The sequence below is a fragment of the Vespa crabro genome, chromosome 1, assembly GCF_910589235.1.
Source record: "Vespa crabro chromosome 1, iyVesCrab1.2, whole genome shotgun sequence".
Classification (NCBI taxonomy): domain Eukaryota; kingdom Metazoa; phylum Arthropoda; class Insecta; order Hymenoptera; family Vespidae; genus Vespa; species Vespa crabro.
Genome location: NC_060955.1, coordinates 21176884 through 21195379, shown reverse-complemented (window position 1 = coordinate 21195379; position 18496 = coordinate 21176884). Strand labels below are relative to the sequence as shown.

At 27.7% G+C, this 18496-nt stretch overlaps 4 protein-coding genes across 11 annotated transcripts; 3 read left to right on the top strand and 1 right to left on the bottom strand.

The window, feature by feature from the left end:
• The first annotated feature begins 41 nt into the window (after positions 1 to 41).
• On the top strand, positions 42 to 5817 carry LOC124431738 (free fatty acid receptor 4-like). 4 transcript variants are annotated; one of them, XM_046979968.1, is made up of 6 exons: positions 57 to 427; positions 3303 to 3524; positions 3643 to 3870; positions 4616 to 4798; positions 4891 to 5088; positions 5159 to 5817. In XM_046979968.1, the coding sequence occupies exons 2-6, from the start codon at positions 3423 to 3425 to the stop codon at positions 5765 to 5767; spliced, it is 1320 nt and encodes a 439-aa protein (XP_046835924.1). In that variant the 5' UTR covers positions 57 to 427; positions 3303 to 3422; the 3' UTR covers positions 5768 to 5817. The 4 variants fall into 4 exon arrangements, with proteins under 4 accessions (XP_046835945.1, XP_046835924.1, XP_046835919.1 ...); XM_046979963.1 differs by having other exon boundaries at positions 3298 to 3524; XM_046979989.1 differs by lacking the exon at positions 4616 to 4798 and having other exon boundaries at positions 42 to 427; positions 3298 to 3524.
• LOC124431725 lies at positions 5612 to 7521 on the bottom strand. 3 transcript variants are annotated; one of them, XM_046979947.1, is made up of 3 exons: positions 6505 to 7521; positions 5918 to 6102; positions 5612 to 5753 (listed from the first exon to the last, which is right to left on the bottom strand). In XM_046979947.1, the coding sequence occupies exons 1-2, from the start codon at positions 7502 to 7504 to the stop codon at positions 5927 to 5929; spliced, it is 1176 nt and encodes a 391-aa protein (XP_046835903.1). In that variant the 5' UTR covers positions 7505 to 7521; the 3' UTR covers positions 5612 to 5753; positions 5918 to 5926. The 3 variants fall into 3 exon arrangements, 2 of the variants coding, with proteins under 2 accessions (XP_046835903.1, XP_046835892.1); XM_046979936.1 differs by having other exon boundaries at positions 5918 to 7521; XR_006944082.1 differs by having other exon boundaries at positions 5616 to 5753; positions 5829 to 7521.
• Positions 7522 to 8019: 498 nt separating this feature from the next.
• LOC124431715 (X-ray repair cross-complementing protein 5-like) lies at positions 8020 to 11024 on the top strand. 2 transcript variants are annotated; one of them, XM_046979914.1, is made up of 12 exons: positions 8020 to 8166; positions 8282 to 8392; positions 8465 to 8682; positions 8791 to 8913; positions 8991 to 9069; positions 9225 to 9362; positions 9494 to 9686; positions 9773 to 9909; positions 10042 to 10185; positions 10280 to 10425; positions 10524 to 10751; positions 10838 to 11024. In XM_046979914.1, the coding sequence occupies exons 1-12, from the start codon at positions 8152 to 8154 to the stop codon at positions 11007 to 11009; spliced, it is 1704 nt and encodes a 567-aa protein (XP_046835870.1). In that variant the 5' UTR covers positions 8020 to 8151; the 3' UTR covers positions 11010 to 11024. The 2 variants fall into 2 exon arrangements, with proteins under 2 accessions (XP_046835870.1, XP_046835881.1); XM_046979925.1 differs by lacking the exon at positions 8020 to 8166 and having other exon boundaries at positions 8282 to 8388.
• Positions 11025 to 11524: 500 nt separating this feature from the next.
• LOC124431209 (protein bicaudal D) lies at positions 11525 to 16921 on the top strand. Of its 2 annotated transcripts, XM_046978823.1 has the most exons (8): positions 11525 to 12107; positions 12593 to 12733; positions 12922 to 13758; positions 13831 to 13977; positions 14218 to 14250; positions 14919 to 15351; positions 15477 to 15731; positions 16483 to 16921. In XM_046978823.1, the coding sequence occupies exons 1-8, from the start codon at positions 11898 to 11900 to the stop codon at positions 16761 to 16763; spliced, it is 2337 nt and encodes a 778-aa protein (XP_046834779.1). In that variant the 5' UTR covers positions 11525 to 11897; the 3' UTR covers positions 16764 to 16921. The 2 variants fall into 2 exon arrangements, with proteins under 2 accessions (XP_046834779.1, XP_046834789.1); XM_046978833.1 differs by lacking the exon at positions 14218 to 14250 and having other exon boundaries at positions 11526 to 12107.
• The last annotated feature ends 1575 nt before the right edge of the window (positions 16922 to 18496 follow it).

Sequence of the window (18496 nt, the reverse complement as noted above, 5' to 3'; positions counted from 1 at the left end):
GCAATGACTTGCGCGGCATATTTTATAAAGCTTTTCTTCGAAGCAGAAGCTCACCCTACGAACGATGGTGGCTCGAAGTTGGCCAGTCAGTGAAAAGCGTTCGTTAGAGACACTCGTAACGTTCATTGTATCTTTTGGTTGATTGTGTTTTTCAACAATTTTTATATCCTTATATTGATACTAATTAATTCATTATATTTAAGATCAATTAAATAAAGTGTAAAGTTTAATAATCATCCGTTTGACAAAGGACTATCGGTATTTGAATTTTTTGATTGGCGGGAAATTTAAAATCCTCGTAACATCTTGAAGTGTCATATTAAATATCAGAAAAATATTAATATTTAAATGATGTAAAAGAAAGTTATTTTTTCTTACAAGAGGACATAAATTCGTTTGAACTACTACACCGACTTAATATCTTAAGGTACGATCTATACGTTTTCATTTAAATTTTAATGAGAAATGTTCGACTTCGAAGAAAATAAGAGTAGAAAGACAAGATTTCTCAAGTTCAACGCGATATCTATTTTCGTTGGTTAAAGGAGGAAAGATGTATGTACGTACATAAATCGTGAAAGCAACGTCAGAACGTTGAATTGCAATAAAGTCGTTTATTAACCCCCAGATCGGGATACGCAACACCGCAAGTGACCTATCATTGTTATTTTTATAGAAGATCGTTAAGTAATCTTCGTATCAAACTGAATATATTATTTTTTTTATTCTACTATTGGAAAATCAATTTTTCTTAATGTCCTTCAAAATAATTTTAAAAGAATCGCAGTTTAATAACATATGAAGTTTTTAGTTTGTTATTCCGAAGCAAAAAACGTCGACCATCGATCGATCAGTTTCAAAAATTAACAAAAATTCAAGGATCATTTATTATATCTTTTTAAAAATTGGACACATTTAATGAAGAATTGAAGTTATTTATATTTATATGTATATTATTATTATTTCATCGTAGCAATAGATGAATTGTTTAAATATTAAAACAAAAAAAAGGCAAGAATCTTCCTGGTTTACAAAAGTAGATATCTCTTTTTTTGTAAAAGGATTGATTTTCAAAGTCCGCTTAGAAAGAAAAAGAAAGATGGCGGACGAACACATGGCTTGATTACCAGTGATTAATTACTTAGCGTGTCTGTACAAATGTATAAAGAAAGAGCCTAGATGTAAGGAATACACATAGATACATGATGCTTTTACACTTTTATTAATTACAAAAGTCGATGCTTTTTTGGTGTATTCATGTTAAAAAATAAAACAGGATTCATGATCGATGTACATACTTTGATTACATGTTTCATAGAGATTTACGGATGAAGTAATTCAAAGAGGTAAATGGTAATGAAAAGAAAATTCTTTTTTGTTTTGTTTATCTTTCTTTCCTTTTTTTTTCTTTTTTTTTTTTTTAAGAATAATCTTTCTCGTTTTTAATTTCAATTTCGCATGTAATTAATTAACAACGACGTACGAAGCTAAGCTTAAACGTTTCAACAAGATTTACATTATGGTAATAAAGTAAAGTATATATTTGTAGTCTTAATGTGAGAACATATATGCAGAGATCTAGAAAATCGTAATCACTTATCGCACGCCAATGATACGAGCAAATAACATAGGCGTAGAATAATAATTGTCAATTCGTATTAGGAATAATTACTTATCCCTCTCTCATCTAATTGACGTTTAATTATCATTCGATAAAGTAATTACATTTTTTTCTAAAAGCATTTAATGAACTAAATTATTTTTTATTATCCGACAATATAGTTAAATGTTCTATTCATTTTATAACAATTTAAATAACAATTTTTTTCATTTTAATATCGTTACTGTAAATTGCAAAATGGCGCCTTTGATTTCCGCCATTCGAGCTATTAACGAAATAACGCGGGAAATTTACTATTCAATAAACTTGTCGATGTCTCATACCGTTTTAATCATGCAACCATCACGCAATGATGATGAATTCTTAATAACGCAATTTATGTACATACATATATATATTTTTTTTTGAAATTCAACCAAAGGACATTTTCTTTATAAAAGTTAATTAAAAGCGGAAACGTCAAAGCTTTAGGGTCAATCACTTTGTCGCATTTCCATAGTTCATACTTCAATAAAATGACGACTTTAATTTTATATAGAAATTGAAGGTTTAAAATATGACTCTTGCGCAACTATTTCGTCTGAGATCATTTCTTTTTCTTGTTTGTCTGTTTTTTTTTTTAAATTAAAAAAGCTTAAAACTTCATTATAATATTAATAATTCGACTAATTATAATATTTCTCTATGAATGTATATAAAATGTAAAATTGATATATTTACTAAAGATCGAACGAATGATAGAAGAAGATCTCAAATTTGATGATATAGGTAAAGAAAAACGAGAATCAGTGATGCATGCGGATTTCTTAACGGTGATAAATCTTCGAAGCAATGTTTACCGGTTTAAATGTCTAGTTAGTCGTTTGCGGTAAGATAAACAAGAATAGATATCTATACGTATGTGCGGGGGTGCGTGTAAAATATAGTGTTAATACCAAGAAGTAAACGACAATTTGTTGAAGAGGAATGAAGCTTCAATTTCGTTGAAAATCGTTTCTATCGGATATTAAAAAAAGCTTTTACGAGATTCCTTTTGCAGATTTATTACCGAACGATTTTCTTCTTGCTTCTCCAAGCTTTTTGTTCTTGATCAAAAAGGGAGAGGATTGACTTTTATGTCGGAAAACGAATTTCTCGTTACCTTAAATGAAAATAACAGAATATATATATATATAACAGATAAAGGGAAAATTATATTTGCTAAGGTACTATACCGATAGGTGAAATAAATGTTTGCGATATATAAACTCGTAAATAGAGCACCAAGAGAATACATCGTAGTGTCTAAGAAAAGTAAAGTCAAGCATACATAGATATTGTCGCGTGTTAGTATCTAATAATAACTTAATAAGCTTAGAACGAAAGCATAGTAAATTGGAAGGACGTGGTATAGCTTCTTCAGATAAACCATGACCCTGATGGTAGACATCTTGTCTTTTTTTCTCTATTGTAGATATTTAGTTCGAAGGTCGAGCTTTCATCTCATGGATTTAAGAGTAATTACTTTTAAAAATACCTCGAAGGCCAATAAAAAAGTCTTTCATCGAGAACCCTCTTCTTGCAAGCTTGCATATTGATAAGCTTCGAAAATGAACCTAATTGATGAACTTGATAGATCGTTAATTAATGACAAATATATTTCTTTTTTCATTTTTTCTCTTCTTCATTTATTGCAGCATAGATGGAAAAAATCTTTTGTAAATTATGAAGATAGATTGTTCTGCAAAAAGAATGACAGATGTAGTAGGTATCAAGAAAATTTGACAAGAGAGAGAGAGAGAAGGAGGAAAAGAAGACAAACATGAATTCGTCCTACCGATGGGGGCAAAACGAATATGGCAGCAAATATCATTTTTCTTATTATAGTCAGTTCGGTGAAAGGTACGAAGCAGCTGTTGTAGAGGTACGATATAGGATAAAAATATACAAAATAAATATTACTAAATATTCATTTGATCCATATCGACCTAGTAAGTAGAAAAACAAAAAAAAAGGGAGTTCTTTTTTTTTTATTTCTTCAGGTGACAGTACTTCTCATTACGTTCTTCGCAGCAATCATTGTCAATGTTGGAATGGCTGTTTGCGTGCTCAGGTACAAGGAGATTAGAACGCCCACGAACTTGTGCCTAGTGAACTTGGCTGCAGCGGATCTATTGTTTGCTCTTGGTATCCCAGTGGTTGCTTACACCAGATTGACGCAATCTTGGGTACTCGGTGACGTAGTTTGCGCATTATTACCATATTCCGAGGTAATTCTACTTCTTTTCTCCCTATCTGCTATTATCATTGCTCACAAATCTCTTCTTGTCACTACAATGATAAGAATCGCAAGAGTCAATGCTCCCGTGAAAAGTAAAATGTGATTTTATTTGTTTTTTGAGATCATATATTACATTTTTAAGAAAGACATATCAAAAATCGTTATACTTTTTTTCATTCGTTTAGAAAATTATTCTCTCTTTCTCTTTCTCTCTCATTTAATAATTTCATTATCTAAATTATCAAAATTTTAATCCTTTTTTAGATTTAATTATCTAATCTTATAATTATCTAAACATAAAAATGTCAATTCTCTTAAACATAACATTTTTTATATATACAAATTTTTTATCTTTTTAACGATTAGAATAAAATACGCTCGATGTTACAGTAAGAATTAAAATAATAATAATGAAAGTTTAACGTGTCATTTTTTTATGTAAGTTGAAATTAACAGCAACTATATGTAGAAGTATATTTTTAGTTGGCAGACGAGAGGTGTATTACTGTGACACAATACACCTCTCACCCTTACAGATCAAGGTCACACCTGTTCATGAAGGGTGACTATAAATACTCATTCGTAGCCGCTAACGTGTGTATAACGAAAGTAATGTTCCTATTTTGAAAACTAATTCCGCTAGATGACATTTAACAACACGGAACTAAGGCTGATAATATTGATAATTAAAATTGATTTAATATCAATCTTTGCTTTCTTTTGTTTTATTTCAGTACGTATGTGGCTTCGTACTTTTATGGACGCTCACAGTTATATCAATAGACAGACACAAATGTTTAGCAGTAGCACCATATAGAAGCATCCTAACTAATCAAAGAGTGCTGTTTATTTGTTTAACAACATGGATCGTCGCTTTTTTTGTTTTTCTTCCTGTTACAATTTGGTTTAAGCCAAGGGTAAATGTCCGATTATATTATCATATTATTGTCCAATTATTATACTTATATAAAAACTATATTGAAGCTGTATTTTCATTTAATTATTACAGGCAGTCTCGGGTGGTGTTAAAATATGTACTCTTGTCTTTCCACAAAAATCAATGGTGAAAATATCACTTATTTTTACTATAGTAACACTCACGTTTACTTGTCTATTACCAATGAGTCTTTTGGTGTATCACTATCAACAGATATTTAAAAAGATTCTTAATACGCGAGATAGATGGGCTGTACCTTGTGTAGCTCAGGTTGGTATATTAAGTCTTAACAAATTGCTAAATCTTTTTAATTTAATTTGATAAATTTTATATCTTGTAGGACTTAACCACTGGTAAAGGAAATAGAAGAGATTCGGAATTATCGGTGGTAGGATCATTAATACCATGGGTTGGAAGAAAATTATCTACATCATCAGTTATAGAACGTACTGGTAGAACTGGTAGTATGTCACAACACGAGGAAGTCCGTCTTCACAAGCATATACGTGTCATGCGGATTTTATTATTAAACGTAGTTGCCGTTTTAGTTATGTGGTTGCCAATAACGATCATCGCTCTCTTGCTTTTCATTGATGCTCAGAGACCACCTAAACAAACTGATTTTTTCATGAGATCGCATCATTTCATTTGGGCACTTATTACAGCTCAATTAAATACAGTGGTCAATCCTATTCTTTATGGTATATTCTCAGAAAACTTTAAAGTCTGTGTTACCAAAATTCTACAACGTCGTTCCAATAAAAACGATGAACAAGAAGATCGTAGTGCTAATGGTTCGAAGAAAAGTGCTAAATCATTAGATACACTTCAAGATCGACTTGGTGGTCCCAGAATACAAAATAGTTTTAGAAATTCTGTGAAACAACCAAAGAGTTCCAGTTGCAGTATTGGAAGTATAATAGAAATGCCCAGTTCTGAAAAAATTTAAACATATTTATTATATTTATTAATAAATTTACTTGTGTTCTTATAGATAAATGATGCTGTACCTTAATTACATAAATGATTTTATAAACTTTTTTAAAAAATTGTGATAGTAATAACATAAGACATTTTATGTTATGAAATGATTGCTTACATTATTAAATTAAAAGTCACATATTTCTTTTCTTATCTTCTTTTTCATCTCTGATAATTTTTTCATAGTTAAGTTTTTTGTCAACATTAAATTCCTTATAAGATTTATTTTAGCATTTATAAAATTTGTTTTATCTCTCTTAATTTGCTTTTCTTTTAGTTTCTTCTTCTTCTCTATAACTGGATCTGTTACAAAATCTCTTATAAGAAACCATGGTTGCTCTACGTTTATGATTGTTACTAAATCCATTCTGATTTGTAAAGAATTAAATAATTTTTTTGTTACTATAGGTAAATCGATTGAAGTTTCATTATTTACTATTTCTTTGATAGAGAAAGTTGTTTCATAATTGGATACTAAGAAACAAACAATATAAACATTTTTTGGTAAATTTTCTTGAAAATCCATATTAAGAAATAATTGATTTGCTATTCTATATACTGTCATTTTAGGATACATTTGTATTTTCTTTCTGCAAGCATAAAGATTTATTCTATAAAGTTTATCTTCTTCAGTAAGAAGTATTTTATTCCACAATTCTAGTTCTTTTGCTCTTTCATAGATTTGTTCAACAATTAAATCTGTACCTTTTAACATATCTTTATGAAGATTTATAAAATCATCTTTGGAAATTTCTTCATTTACACAATTTTCTATTGGATTAATGGATAATTCATGAAGTTCTTTTGTTTTAGTTAGACCTACAAATTTATCTTTTTCATAATATTGCACGCAAATAAAATTTTTTTCTTCTATTTTTACTTTCTTATATATTTCGGTAGAAAGTGTCATTATCATATAATACAATTTGGATCCATCGGAATAAACAATCCATATTTTATCGCTACATTGGTAATTAAGTCCTGCACAAAGGGTTTTAACATTTACTCCTAGATAAAGTTTTTTATAGCGTAATATATTATTTTTTGAATGCACAATGATAATTGCATCTGTATTTGTTATAAGTACTAATCCATTAATCTTTTTGTCATTTTGTATAGGTACAATGTTTATTATTTTATTATCACAACTATGAATTAAATGAATTACTTCTTTTGTTAAAGTAAATAACTTTTTACCATTTCCAATCAAACATAAATTATCTACCATATCAATTTTATCTAGTAATATGTTTCTAAATTCATGTTCTGAATTTTCCATGTTCAAAGGAAAAGTACATAATTCTTCTAGTTGTTTTGACATGAGTGGCAAATGAAGTAATATTTTACTCGATTTGTTTTGTTTATTTTCCAAATATAAGTGATCATCCTTTGTCTTAAGTATCTCAAAAAATATGGAACCAACACTTATAGCACTTTTACTTAATACACTGAATCTTCTATCTCTTGAAAGTTTATATACACCATGTGGTAAACATGTAAAGAAAACTCTATTGGAAAAGCATTGTATAGTTTTTATTTGTTTCGGTGCAATCAAAACTGGCAACAAAGATGTATATTTTTCTTGTACGTATGGAAACATAACAAATTTATCATCGTTCCAACAAAAACATGTATCTTCACCATAAAAATTACAAAATACAAAATGTAATGGGACAAATTTATCATCCTCTGTTATAATATTCATATTGTACTATTAATATTAATTCTTCATAAAATTAATTTAAAGATTGATATAATTTAGAATATGGACTTACGAACTTTTACTATTGAAGTACTTTAATACTATTAAAATAGATATTTAGGAACTATCATTTTTGATTTTGAAAATAAGAAATAATTTTTTATTTAGAAACTATTGAAGAAAAAAATTTTTTATATTAAATATAAATCTTATTAAGGATTACACTTGTACTACTATAGTCAAATAAATCCAAGAACCTCAAATTTTAAATATAACGGAAATAATTTAGCTATTACAACGTAATCCAAGTTCAAAATTATTGATATCTACATTATCTCAACTCAACATTTTATGATATTCTTATATTTACATTGTTATTATTACATCATTATAGATACGCTTGTTAAGGATAATAGTTTCACAATTTACTACTACGTAGCGCTTCAATTATTTTCCCTGAAATTCATAGAGTTGAGTAATATTGATCGATCTTGGAATTTGTATATATATGATAATTCGCATATTGAATGAAAATAAAAATTTTAAATATATTCAAAAAAATTTTAATATTTTGAATATTTATTTGTTTGAAAAGTTTTTTTGGATGAAAATTAATTTGGATTAAAGTAAATTAATAAAAAACATCCAAAATGGCTAACAAAAAGGTTCATTTTTATAATTTATTATTAGTATATTTATTTGGTTAAATATAGCATGTCATGCTATGTTGAATTATATTATTATAATATTAAAAATTGTTATTATTATAACATGTATTAGGAATCATTGATATTTGTAATTGATGTGGGTGTATCATCAAAGGATTCTTTATCTAATTCTTTTCTGTTGGACAAAGCAAAAGTTATTACTCGGCGTTTAATAGAAAGGAAGGTATATAAATATAATAATTAGATATTGTTATATCATAATTTACAATCTAACTAATAAAAATTATATTTTTAGATATTTTATCGACCAAAAGATGAAATTGGCTTGATATTATCAGGTTCAACTATCTCATTCAATAGACTTGATTTCAAAAATATTCAAGAAGTTCATAGCATGCAAGTACCAAATTGGAACTTGATAAAGATTGTTTCAAATCTGGAAGTTACAGATTGTATATCAAATTGGATAAAAGCTCTTTATGTTGCTATTGATTATGTTAAACGTGAATGTGTGTAAGTATAATTACAAATATGTGTGTGTGTGTGTATGTGGCGTGTGTACATAAAGTAATAATATATTAAAAAGACAATATATATTTTTATTTTTATTTTCTTTTGCAGAGATAAAACAAATAAAAAAATAGTTTTATTTTCTGATTTTAAGGAAGTATCAAAAATAACTGATTTTGACATAAGTGATATAATACCAGCATTAAAAGATCAAGAAATTACATTACTAGCTATGTATAGTATTAGCATTTATTTAATTTTGTATACTTTTATATTCAGTACATTATTTATTATTTTCTATATTTTTCCAGTGGCTTAGAACCATTATTTAATAAACCTCAAAACACCATTACATCCAGTGAAAATCTCATTCTCAATATTTACAAACAAGTATTATATTTTATTACGAATATATATATATATATATATGTCTATGTATATATATATACATAAAATAGTTATAACAATATTACTTATATCCTTCGTACTTTTGATTTCTTAATGTTAGTGTTTCATGTAATATTTATATTGTGGATTTATGGCAGGCTAATGGGAAATACAAGACAGTTAATCAAGCACTTGATGATGTAAAGTTTATTAGAAAAACACAGTCTAGGCTTTTACCATGGACGTGCTTATTAGAATTACTTGATATAAAAATACCAATTAAATCATTTGTCAAGGTAATGTATACAATAATAATAATTATAGATTAGAAAATTTATTATTAAGAATTTTTTATTTACTTTATGAGTACTACGGTTATTAAAATTTAATGGTAATTATTTACGACATTCTGATAATTCTATTTTAGGTAACAAAGGAATCAAGATTTCCATCATGGGAAAATATGACTAATGAAACTTCGCAAAGTAAAACAATAGAGCCTAATAAACCTGTAAAAGTGGAACGTGTTAAAGAATACCAAGATAGACAAAGGGAATTTCATAATTCGAAACATATAATACATGGTTATATATATGGTGGTGTTTTTATACCATTTTCAAGTAAATAATTTGTTGTATTTAATGTATGTATTAGAAATTTGTTTTACATCATCTTTCATAACGAAAATATTTAATTTATATAATAGAGGAAGATGAAGAGGCTATGCTGTATAAAAGTGGCCTTAAAAGTTATAAATTTTTGTACTTTACAAAGAAAAATCATGTTGACATTCAATATTGGTGTAGCAGTACCAGTAATCACATAATTTTGCCTGCTGATAAGGTATTGTACATAATTTAAATGAAAAATTTTGTGACTAAATTATAATATAAAAAATCAACTAATTTTTATTCTAATGAATAAAGTTGTAAGAAAAGTTTCATTTAATTATGTAAAAATTTTTCTATATTTTAGAACGCAGCACCACAATTTTATAGTTTAATGCAAGCTATGATTAATAAAGATGTTGTTGCTATTGTTAGAAAAGTATATAGAAAGAACTCAAATCCAAATATAGTAGCACTATTTCCACGTATTAATATTCCAGATGAACCTTGGGTAAGATAAAATATTATTGTTTATCGTACTTCGTAATATTATTCTTTGTATTCTAATTTTTAAATTCTTATATTTATATTTTATCTTATTCCAGTGTTTTGTAGAGATCATACTACCATTTGCGGAAGATATAAGAAGAATAGAATTCAAACCTTTAAAATCTTTCGTTAAAAAATTATCAAAAAAACAAAATAAAATTGTAGATAATTTATTAGATGCTTTTATGTTAATTGATACAAAGTAAGTTACATTTTTGAAAAACCTTATAAATTTTATTAATCATTTTTTTATTTGCTTAATTAAATTATTTTTATTTAATAATTATAAATAATTAACAGTAATTCGTCCATTAAAAAATTTATGCCTGGGTGTGTTCCAAATCCCATGAAACAAAATGCGTTTAATATGCTATCATATCGCGCATTAAATCCAGAAAAACCATTGCCGTCTGTTGATAGTGAAGTAACAAACTTGTTGACATCTTATCAAGAAATAATAGAAAGTAATATTGAAAATATCAAAATATTGTTCGACTTACCTGATGATAGTATGGATAATATACAAACGTAAGAATTATGCTAAAGAATAAAAAGTAATAGTTCAAATTTTTATTTATTTAAGTTTGAATATAACAAATTTTATATTTTTTTAGATCCAAAGATACTGTAGATATGCAATCCAAAGAACAGCCAAACGTTGGATCCAGCCAGACATTGGATGCAGCCAAAAATAATTCTGTTACAAATAATGATACTTCTGAAGAAATGATTTTACCTTCAGATATATTAGATGTAGATATGGATTCATTGGTAAATAATATTTGAGAAGCATAATTGTTATTCACCGCGTGTATGTATTACATATGAATGATATCTTTTCTCTTCCGTTTAATTAAGTGAGTGGTATATAAATAACATAGAAAAAACATGGAGAAAGAAATATTAATCTATCTATAAGTATTAATTTAACAATTTTAATTTAATAAATTATTATAAATAATTATCGTATTATACATTAATATAAAATATTTTATATATTAATATAGAATATTATGATTGAATTTTGTGATAATTGTAAATTATATTTTTTTATTTTGAATATCAATAATATATATGGTAAAAGCTTAGATTGTGTTTTTCTAATATCAATAAACCTTTCTGTGATATAAAAATAGTTAAGATTATTTATATATTTGTAACGTAACGATGAGATGTACTATAAAATAGAATTTCATACTTAGAATTCTACTTTACCGACTCATACTTTCACGTGAGCGTTTTCAATAATTAGGCGTTATATAAAACGCATGTAGGCGGCGTTATTGCATTTACGGTAGCAAGTATGGGGGATTTGTTATCTCTCTCATTCTCTTTCTGATTACGTAAATATTTTTTGTGCAACATAGCAGCGGAACGTTGGAACACGACGGAAGGAGAAACGTGGAACGTGTATTAGAACATGCATCCGGTTTATTCGATCTTCTTCGTTTCCCTGTACTTTAATCTTGTCTATGTCAAAACTACTATTAGCCTCCAGTATATGAATGCACGGTGTGCTTATATGTAATAAAGATATTCAACAATAAATTCGCAAATAATGTTTGCGAATGTGTCATCTTCCATCGTAGCAGCCGGTATTTCGATTTATACACGGTAACGACGCATAGGCATACAAGTTAAGAGGCAAAGAGATCCTCGTCAGGGTATACAGCAATGGCTACAGTTGAAGGCATTACAGTAGAGGATCTCAGGACGGAGATTGAAAGACTCTCAAGAGAATTAGATTTAGCTTCCACGGAGAAGATACAATCCGCTCAATATGGTCTTGCATTACTCGAAGAAAAATCGGCTCTACAACAAAAGTGCAATGATCTCGAGGCCCTCTATGAAAACACGAAGCATGAGTTAGAGATCGCACAAGAGGTTAATACACTTTTCTAATAGCACAACTGGTGCTGAGTTAATTTTATAGAAATAATAATATGTGTACTAATATATCGATTCTACGATTATGTTTTAAATGCCATCTATTTTAGTTGACATTTACTTAATTTATATTTATGAAATTATTCTTTAGACACATTTTCTTATAGATAAAATATAGATATAGATTAAAACAAAATTGTCAATTTGAATAAATTTTCATGTGTAAATTGTGATATATGTTTTTCAACATATCACAATTTATAGCTCTTAATTATATAGCTTATGTCATCTTGTATGTTAAATGTATCTACCTTTTTTTTATAATATAATTTGCATGATATAGTTCTAATATTTTATATTTCTACATTTTTATCAGATATTTCCAATATTATATAAAATATTTAACATTTTAATGTTACATATTAACATATTTAAAATGTTAAATATTTTAATATTTGAAATAATGAATTTTATGTTTCCAGGCCTTAACTAAAGTTCAAACAACTACTATATTGACTACAAAAAGTGGTATTGAACAAGAGGAGAGTCTTTTAAGTGAAAGTGCAGCAAGAGAAACGTCTTTACAAATACAAATTTTAGAACTGGAAAATGAAACAAAGCAGGTACTTTAAATTAAATTAATTCTGATTAAGCAACCATTCTTTTTGTGGTTTTTTTTTTATATTTATCAAACTTAATTAATAAAGACATTTCATATATTTTATAAATGATATTATACTATGTCTTCAATATTCAGAGAAAAAATGTGATATAACATAATTAAACTTTGTAAATTTAACTTTTTCTGCAGTTACGTCATGAATTAGAACGAGTACAAGCTGAGCGTGATCATGCACTTCAGGAAAGAGAGGAAATAGGTAAAGATCATCTACAAGCAGAAACAGAAAGAAAAACATTAAGAACGGAATTACGTGAATGTAGATTTCGTGAAACTAGATTACTTCAAGATTATTCAGAATTAGAAGATGAAAATATCTCGCTACAAAAACAAGTATCTGGTCTGCGGTCCAGTCAAGTAGAATTTGAAGGTGCCAAACATGAAATTAGAAGATTAACAGAGGAAGTAGAACTTTTAAATAGTCAAGTAGAAGAATTAACTAATTTAAAAAGGATTGCTGAAAAACAAATGGAAGAGGCATTAGAATCCTTACAAGCTGAACGTGAAGCTAAATATGCACTTAAGAAGGAATTGGATCAACGAATTAATAGTGAATCCATTTATAATCTCAGTAATCTTGCTCTTTCTATTAGAGGAATTACTGAAGATCAAACAATATGTAGTGATGGTGAAGATGATCCGCCTGCATTACGTAGAATTGAGGCAGATTTGAAAACTCAAGAACCAGGAACTTCTGCAGCAGATAAACAAGTAGACTTGTTCTCTGAAATTCATTTGAATGAATTAAAAAAATTAGAAAAACAATTAGAACTTGCTGAATCTGAAAAAGTTCATTTAACTCAGAATTTAAGGGAATCTCAATATGCAGTTGAAAAAAGCCAAGGAGAGTTACAAACATTTATTGCACGAATTATGCAATTAACAGCACATGTGCAATCATTGCAACATCTTCATTCCAAATTACCTGGAAAGGAAAATGAAGAAGTTACAATGGAAAAATTGAATCAGGTATATTTGAATAATAAATACGGTAAGAGTGTTAAAATCATTTATATAATTACATATAAATTAATATTTCAGGCTATTATGCAATACCATCAATGGAGTACAATGTCTGCCCGTGAAGTAGATCAGCTGCAAAAAGATTTAACGGAATTAGAGAATGGTTTAACAGTATCTGATGCAACACAGCAATTAAGAACGGAATTAACAAATTTGAGAAATAAGGTATATATTCTCTTATATTACGTTGTTATATCGTTCTCTACTAAAATGTGTTGATATTTTCAATGAAACAAATTATATTATTTATACGGTTGAAGGCAAATTGCTGGTATATAATTGTTTAATGTTTTTCCTTTTAAACGAAAAGCTCTATTTTTATAAAGGCAAGAATATAAAGTATCACTCTGATGACGCTATCATTGAAAAAAAATTTAACCTAGAATAGAAATTATGGCATTTCAGATCCCAGAATCAGAGAAGATGCTTCGAGAAAAGGTTGGAAAGTGTGCTCGTCTTGACGTATTTACCAATTATTTAATAACAACTTGTCTTTGGCTCCTCTAATTATTCATACATTTTGCTTTTCAGTGTTCTAACAGCCTATCGTGTATTGCTTCTTCAGATTTAATGAATCTTAACTGTACATGATATCAAATTTATTAGCCAATTTTATACACTTTTATGATATATGGAATCATCTATGAAATTCGTATTTATAAAGAAAATTTCTTTCATATGTGACTCCATGTATCAGAATTTGTGTATACACATATATAATTATTAAGGGTCCATAGAAAAAACATACGGATCTTAATGGCTATGCACCGTGGCTTTGAAAAGAATGTGCTTAAAAATAAAATATCGAACGATTACATCTTCTTATGTATTTTATATACGTCTAACGCGGCATGAGTCAGACTCATAAAGCCTGTTTGCACGATGCTCAAATACGAACTATATATTTTAACGTGCATTTTTCGGAATATATTATGTTCTAGGCTGCTGATTACATGATTGTTACAAATGTGATCCTAGAACTGACTTTCCAAATTGACTTGAATTCATCCTTTCTTCACATATTCAGCAAATTTGCAATGCATAATAATTATTAAGGGTTGTTAGACCTTAAATCATCATTACTGAAGTGTGATTTTTCCTTTCAGCTTTTAGATACTGAACAAAGAAGTATGCAACTCGAATCTGATGTTTGTACCCTCTCCAAACTTGCTATAGAAGCTGGAGGCTTTCTTGATTCAGCGCAAAATGATTTGCAAAATATTTCTGATGAATTGGTGTACCTTTATCATCATGTGTGTGCAGTCAATGGAGAAATGCCTTCACGTGTTGTCCTCGACCATGAAAAAATTGTTCCTGAAAAAGAAGAAGAAGGAAATGGTAAAATTGAATGGTGTAGAACTTTGTTCAAAACAGATATTAAAATTAAGGATCTAGAAAGTCTTAGCAAAGCAAAAGAAATTGCTAAGCATATAGAAACTGCTATTGATCAAATAAAACATCTGAGAAGTGCAGTAGAACATACAATACAATTATCTAAGAAGAAGGGAGTACAATCAAACATTTGTAATGTTTGTGAAGGTAAGTTAGAATAATTGTGTGTGTGTGTGTGTGTGTGCGTGTGCGTGTGTGTGTGTGTGTACATAAGTCAAAATTAATAGTTATTAATATTTTTTTATATGGATTTAATTTATTTATTTTTGTAGCATCTGTAAATGAGAATAAGGCCGAAGTGGCAGATTTGCAAGAACAAGTTATAAGATTAAAGGCAATGTTGTCTGCTAAACGTGAACAGATAGCAACTCTAAGGACAGTATTAAAGTCAAATAAAAACACGGCTGAAGTAGCATTAACAAATTTGAAGAGTAAATATGAAAATGAGAAAAGTATTGTTAATGAAACCATGTTGAAATTACGAAATGAACTTAGAATGTTGAAAGAAAATGCAGCTACATTTTCAAGTAAGTTTTTTTTCTTAATGAAAATTGTGTTAATTATATGAATTAGTTTGGCTGAATATTGTGATTAGTTTGACGTATTCGATATTAGACAAGATCTTTCATAAAAAAGGGAATTATACAATAGATAATTAATTATTATTTAATTATTTTTATTTAAGAATTCAGTGTATTTTCCAAGCAAATTTAGTAATATAACATTTTCTTCATTTTTTTTTACTAACATGCACCTATTAATGCATTAATCATAAACATGTTGAATATCAGAATTAATGTATACATTCTTATTCATATTAAGTTGTGCAACAATAGATTTTGCAACTGCTTTACTTGCATGTCATCAGATTTGCAATTTCAGTAAATAAAAGGGTGAATCAATGTAATTTTAATTATGAGATCTATTTGTTAAACAAATGTACGCTTTATCTCCATTTTATTTATTTATTTATTTATTTTTTTTTAATCAAATTCTATTTTAAGTATAAAGAATTTTATTAACTTTTCATAAAAAATAATACATTCACATACTTACTATATTTACTTATATTACTATATTTATTACTATGTTCTTCTTTTGCTTTTTCTTTATATTAGTAATGTTATATAACAAAGTGAGATATAACTACTTATTTTTTGTTTGGTTGGACATTGTTATATGTTACATTTATATTATTTTTTGATATATTTTTTTCTTGCCTTTCTAATCTTCTACTCACCTATCTCGTGTTAAAATCCTGCTAACAATACTTCTCAGGTTTACGTGCAATGTTCGCTGCACGTTGTGAAGAATATGTTACTCAAGTGGATGAACTACAACGTCAGCTGACTATAGCAGAGGATGAAAGGAAGACCTTGAATCAACTTTTACGCCTCGCAGTGCAACAAAAGCTTTGTCTCACGATGAAGCTTGAAGAATTAGAAGTTGATAGAGAATTGCGAAATACCAGAAGACATGCTACTGGTGCTAATGGACGAGGTAGAGCGCGATTATTACAACAAACAAACCGTCCACATTTAGGCAGAGATTTCTTCTAGAAAATGATGAAGATGTGGAGCAAGATATTTTGAGAAAATATGGAATTCTGAACACCTTTGAAGTTTTTACTATTTATTTAAAAATTTCCCTGAATAGTAAAAACGAAAAACTTTTTTGTAAGGTTTTTAGTGAAAAATTGATACCAAATTACTGTTCATTAATCTATTTATCAAAGTATATTCGTATATGAATTACTTATCTATATTATTTATTATTATATTCTTAAAAACATTCTTGTTCCATGTCATACAAGTATTTTTACACAGACGACCGTGGGCAGGGATGAATTATTAATGGAACTGGTGACGCCGTCCTCATTATGAGAATGAGTTTTAAATGCATTGAGACATGGAATGATAGACTTATTGACAATTTTTACGATGCTCTTTTTGTCTAAAATTTATCAGAGTTTTGCCTTATATTATCTCTATTTTAGTAACAAATTCTAACAAGGAACAGAAAGAACATCAATTGTAATAAGCTGAGAATTTTTAATCTTGCTGTGACTGGTCCACAAGATACGTGGAGCCTTATAGATTTTCTGACCTACGCCCAAGATATTTTTCAGAGAAACTTATTTGTAAATATCAGACGTCATGCTGTATATTGATTTGGTTCATTTTTAATAACAATAATATATATATATATATATATATATATATATATATATATATATATATATATGTAAAATTATTTATTTATTTATTTTATTTTTTTTTTTTTTTTTTTTTAATGAAATTTTATGTTCATAATGAGTTCTGTCACCCGTTGGTCGTCAAAGTCATAGTTTTTGCATCCTTCGTGGATTCATAAATCGTATCAATAAGAAAAGTGAATGTATAAATTACTTCATACTAGACATGGTTGCATCAATTTCTACTTTATTGATAAACTTGCATTATGCAACATATAATATTTCAGACGCAAAGATGATAGCATTGCATATCATAGAAACAGTGTTAATAAACACGCCATACAGTAGCGTCCATAATCAAAGTAGAACACAAAATAATAGATATGTATATATGAAGAAAAATAAAACAGAAATAACACTGAGGGATAAGCAAAAGTAATGTGAATGTAGGGAATCCATTTACACATTTACTTTGCCTAATTGTTATTGACGTTTTTTTATCTAATAATAAGATCAATATAATTGTTCTATTGTGTAATTTTTTTGTTTAGATATTACTTGAATAATGAATTGAATTGCACATCATTTTAATTCGATTTTTAAATCACAAATGTTAATGCGCCATCCAGTTATATAGTATTCTTATGCATGACATTACTAAATAATATATATTTCACTCTCCCTCTCTTTCTTTAGAAATTTTTATATTAAGCAGCTGCAGTTTTTTATGAGTAAATTTTTGTCAAATCGTGTGTTACTTGTTAAATTTAAAAAATTAACTATATTCTGTTTTTGATCTATTATTGTCCTATAAAATGATAAAAGAGAGAGAGAGAGAGAAAGAAAAAAAAGATATGTATATGTATGCTGCGCGCGTATGTAAGACGGAAAAAATAGGATTATTACGAATATTATTTATTACACTGTTCTATTTTTGTTTTATTGTACAATTGTTTATTTGTACAAAAACAGATCATGTGTTCTAATTCCTTTACGATTTAGCAACAGTATTGGAAGTTTTTCAATGCAGAATGTTCAATTACAATTATAAATGTATAGAATATTTACAAACTTCATAAAATACAATAGCATTTACAA

Bases quoted from the DNA above. Each gene is read 5' to 3' on its own strand.
- LOC124431209 (XM_046978823.1), top strand. From the start codon at position 11,898: ATGGCTACAGTTGAAGGCATTACAGTAGAGGATCTCAGGACGGAGATT. The intron at 13,759-13,830 runs GTATATTTGAAT...TTAATATTTCAG, and splicing joins CAATGGAAAAATTGAATCAG to GCTATTATGCAATACCATCA. The intron at 13,978-14,217 runs GTATATATTCTC...ATGGCATTTCAG, and splicing joins TAACAAATTTGAGAAATAAG to ATCCCAGAATCAGAGAAGAT.
- LOC124431715 (XM_046979914.1), top strand. The intron at 9,363-9,493 runs GTAATGTATACA...ATTCTATTTTAG, and splicing joins CAATTAAATCATTTGTCAAG to GTAACAAAGGAATCAAGATT. The intron at 9,910-10,041 runs GTATTGTACATA...TCTATATTTTAG, and splicing joins TAATTTTGCCTGCTGATAAG to AACGCAGCACCACAATTTTA.
- LOC124431725 (XM_046979936.1), bottom strand. From the start codon at position 7,504: ATGAATATTATAACAGAGGATGATAAATTTGTCCCATTACATTTTGTA.
- LOC124431738 (XM_046979968.1), top strand. From the start codon at position 3,423: ATGAATTCGTCCTACCGATGGGGGCAAAACGAATATGGCAGCAAATAT. The intron at 3,525-3,642 runs GTACGATATAGG...TTATTTCTTCAG, and splicing joins ACGAAGCAGCTGTTGTAGAG to GTGACAGTACTTCTCATTAC. The intron at 4,799-4,890 runs GTAAATGTCCGA...TAATTATTACAG, and splicing joins CAATTTGGTTTAAGCCAAGG to GCAGTCTCGGGTGGTGTTAA.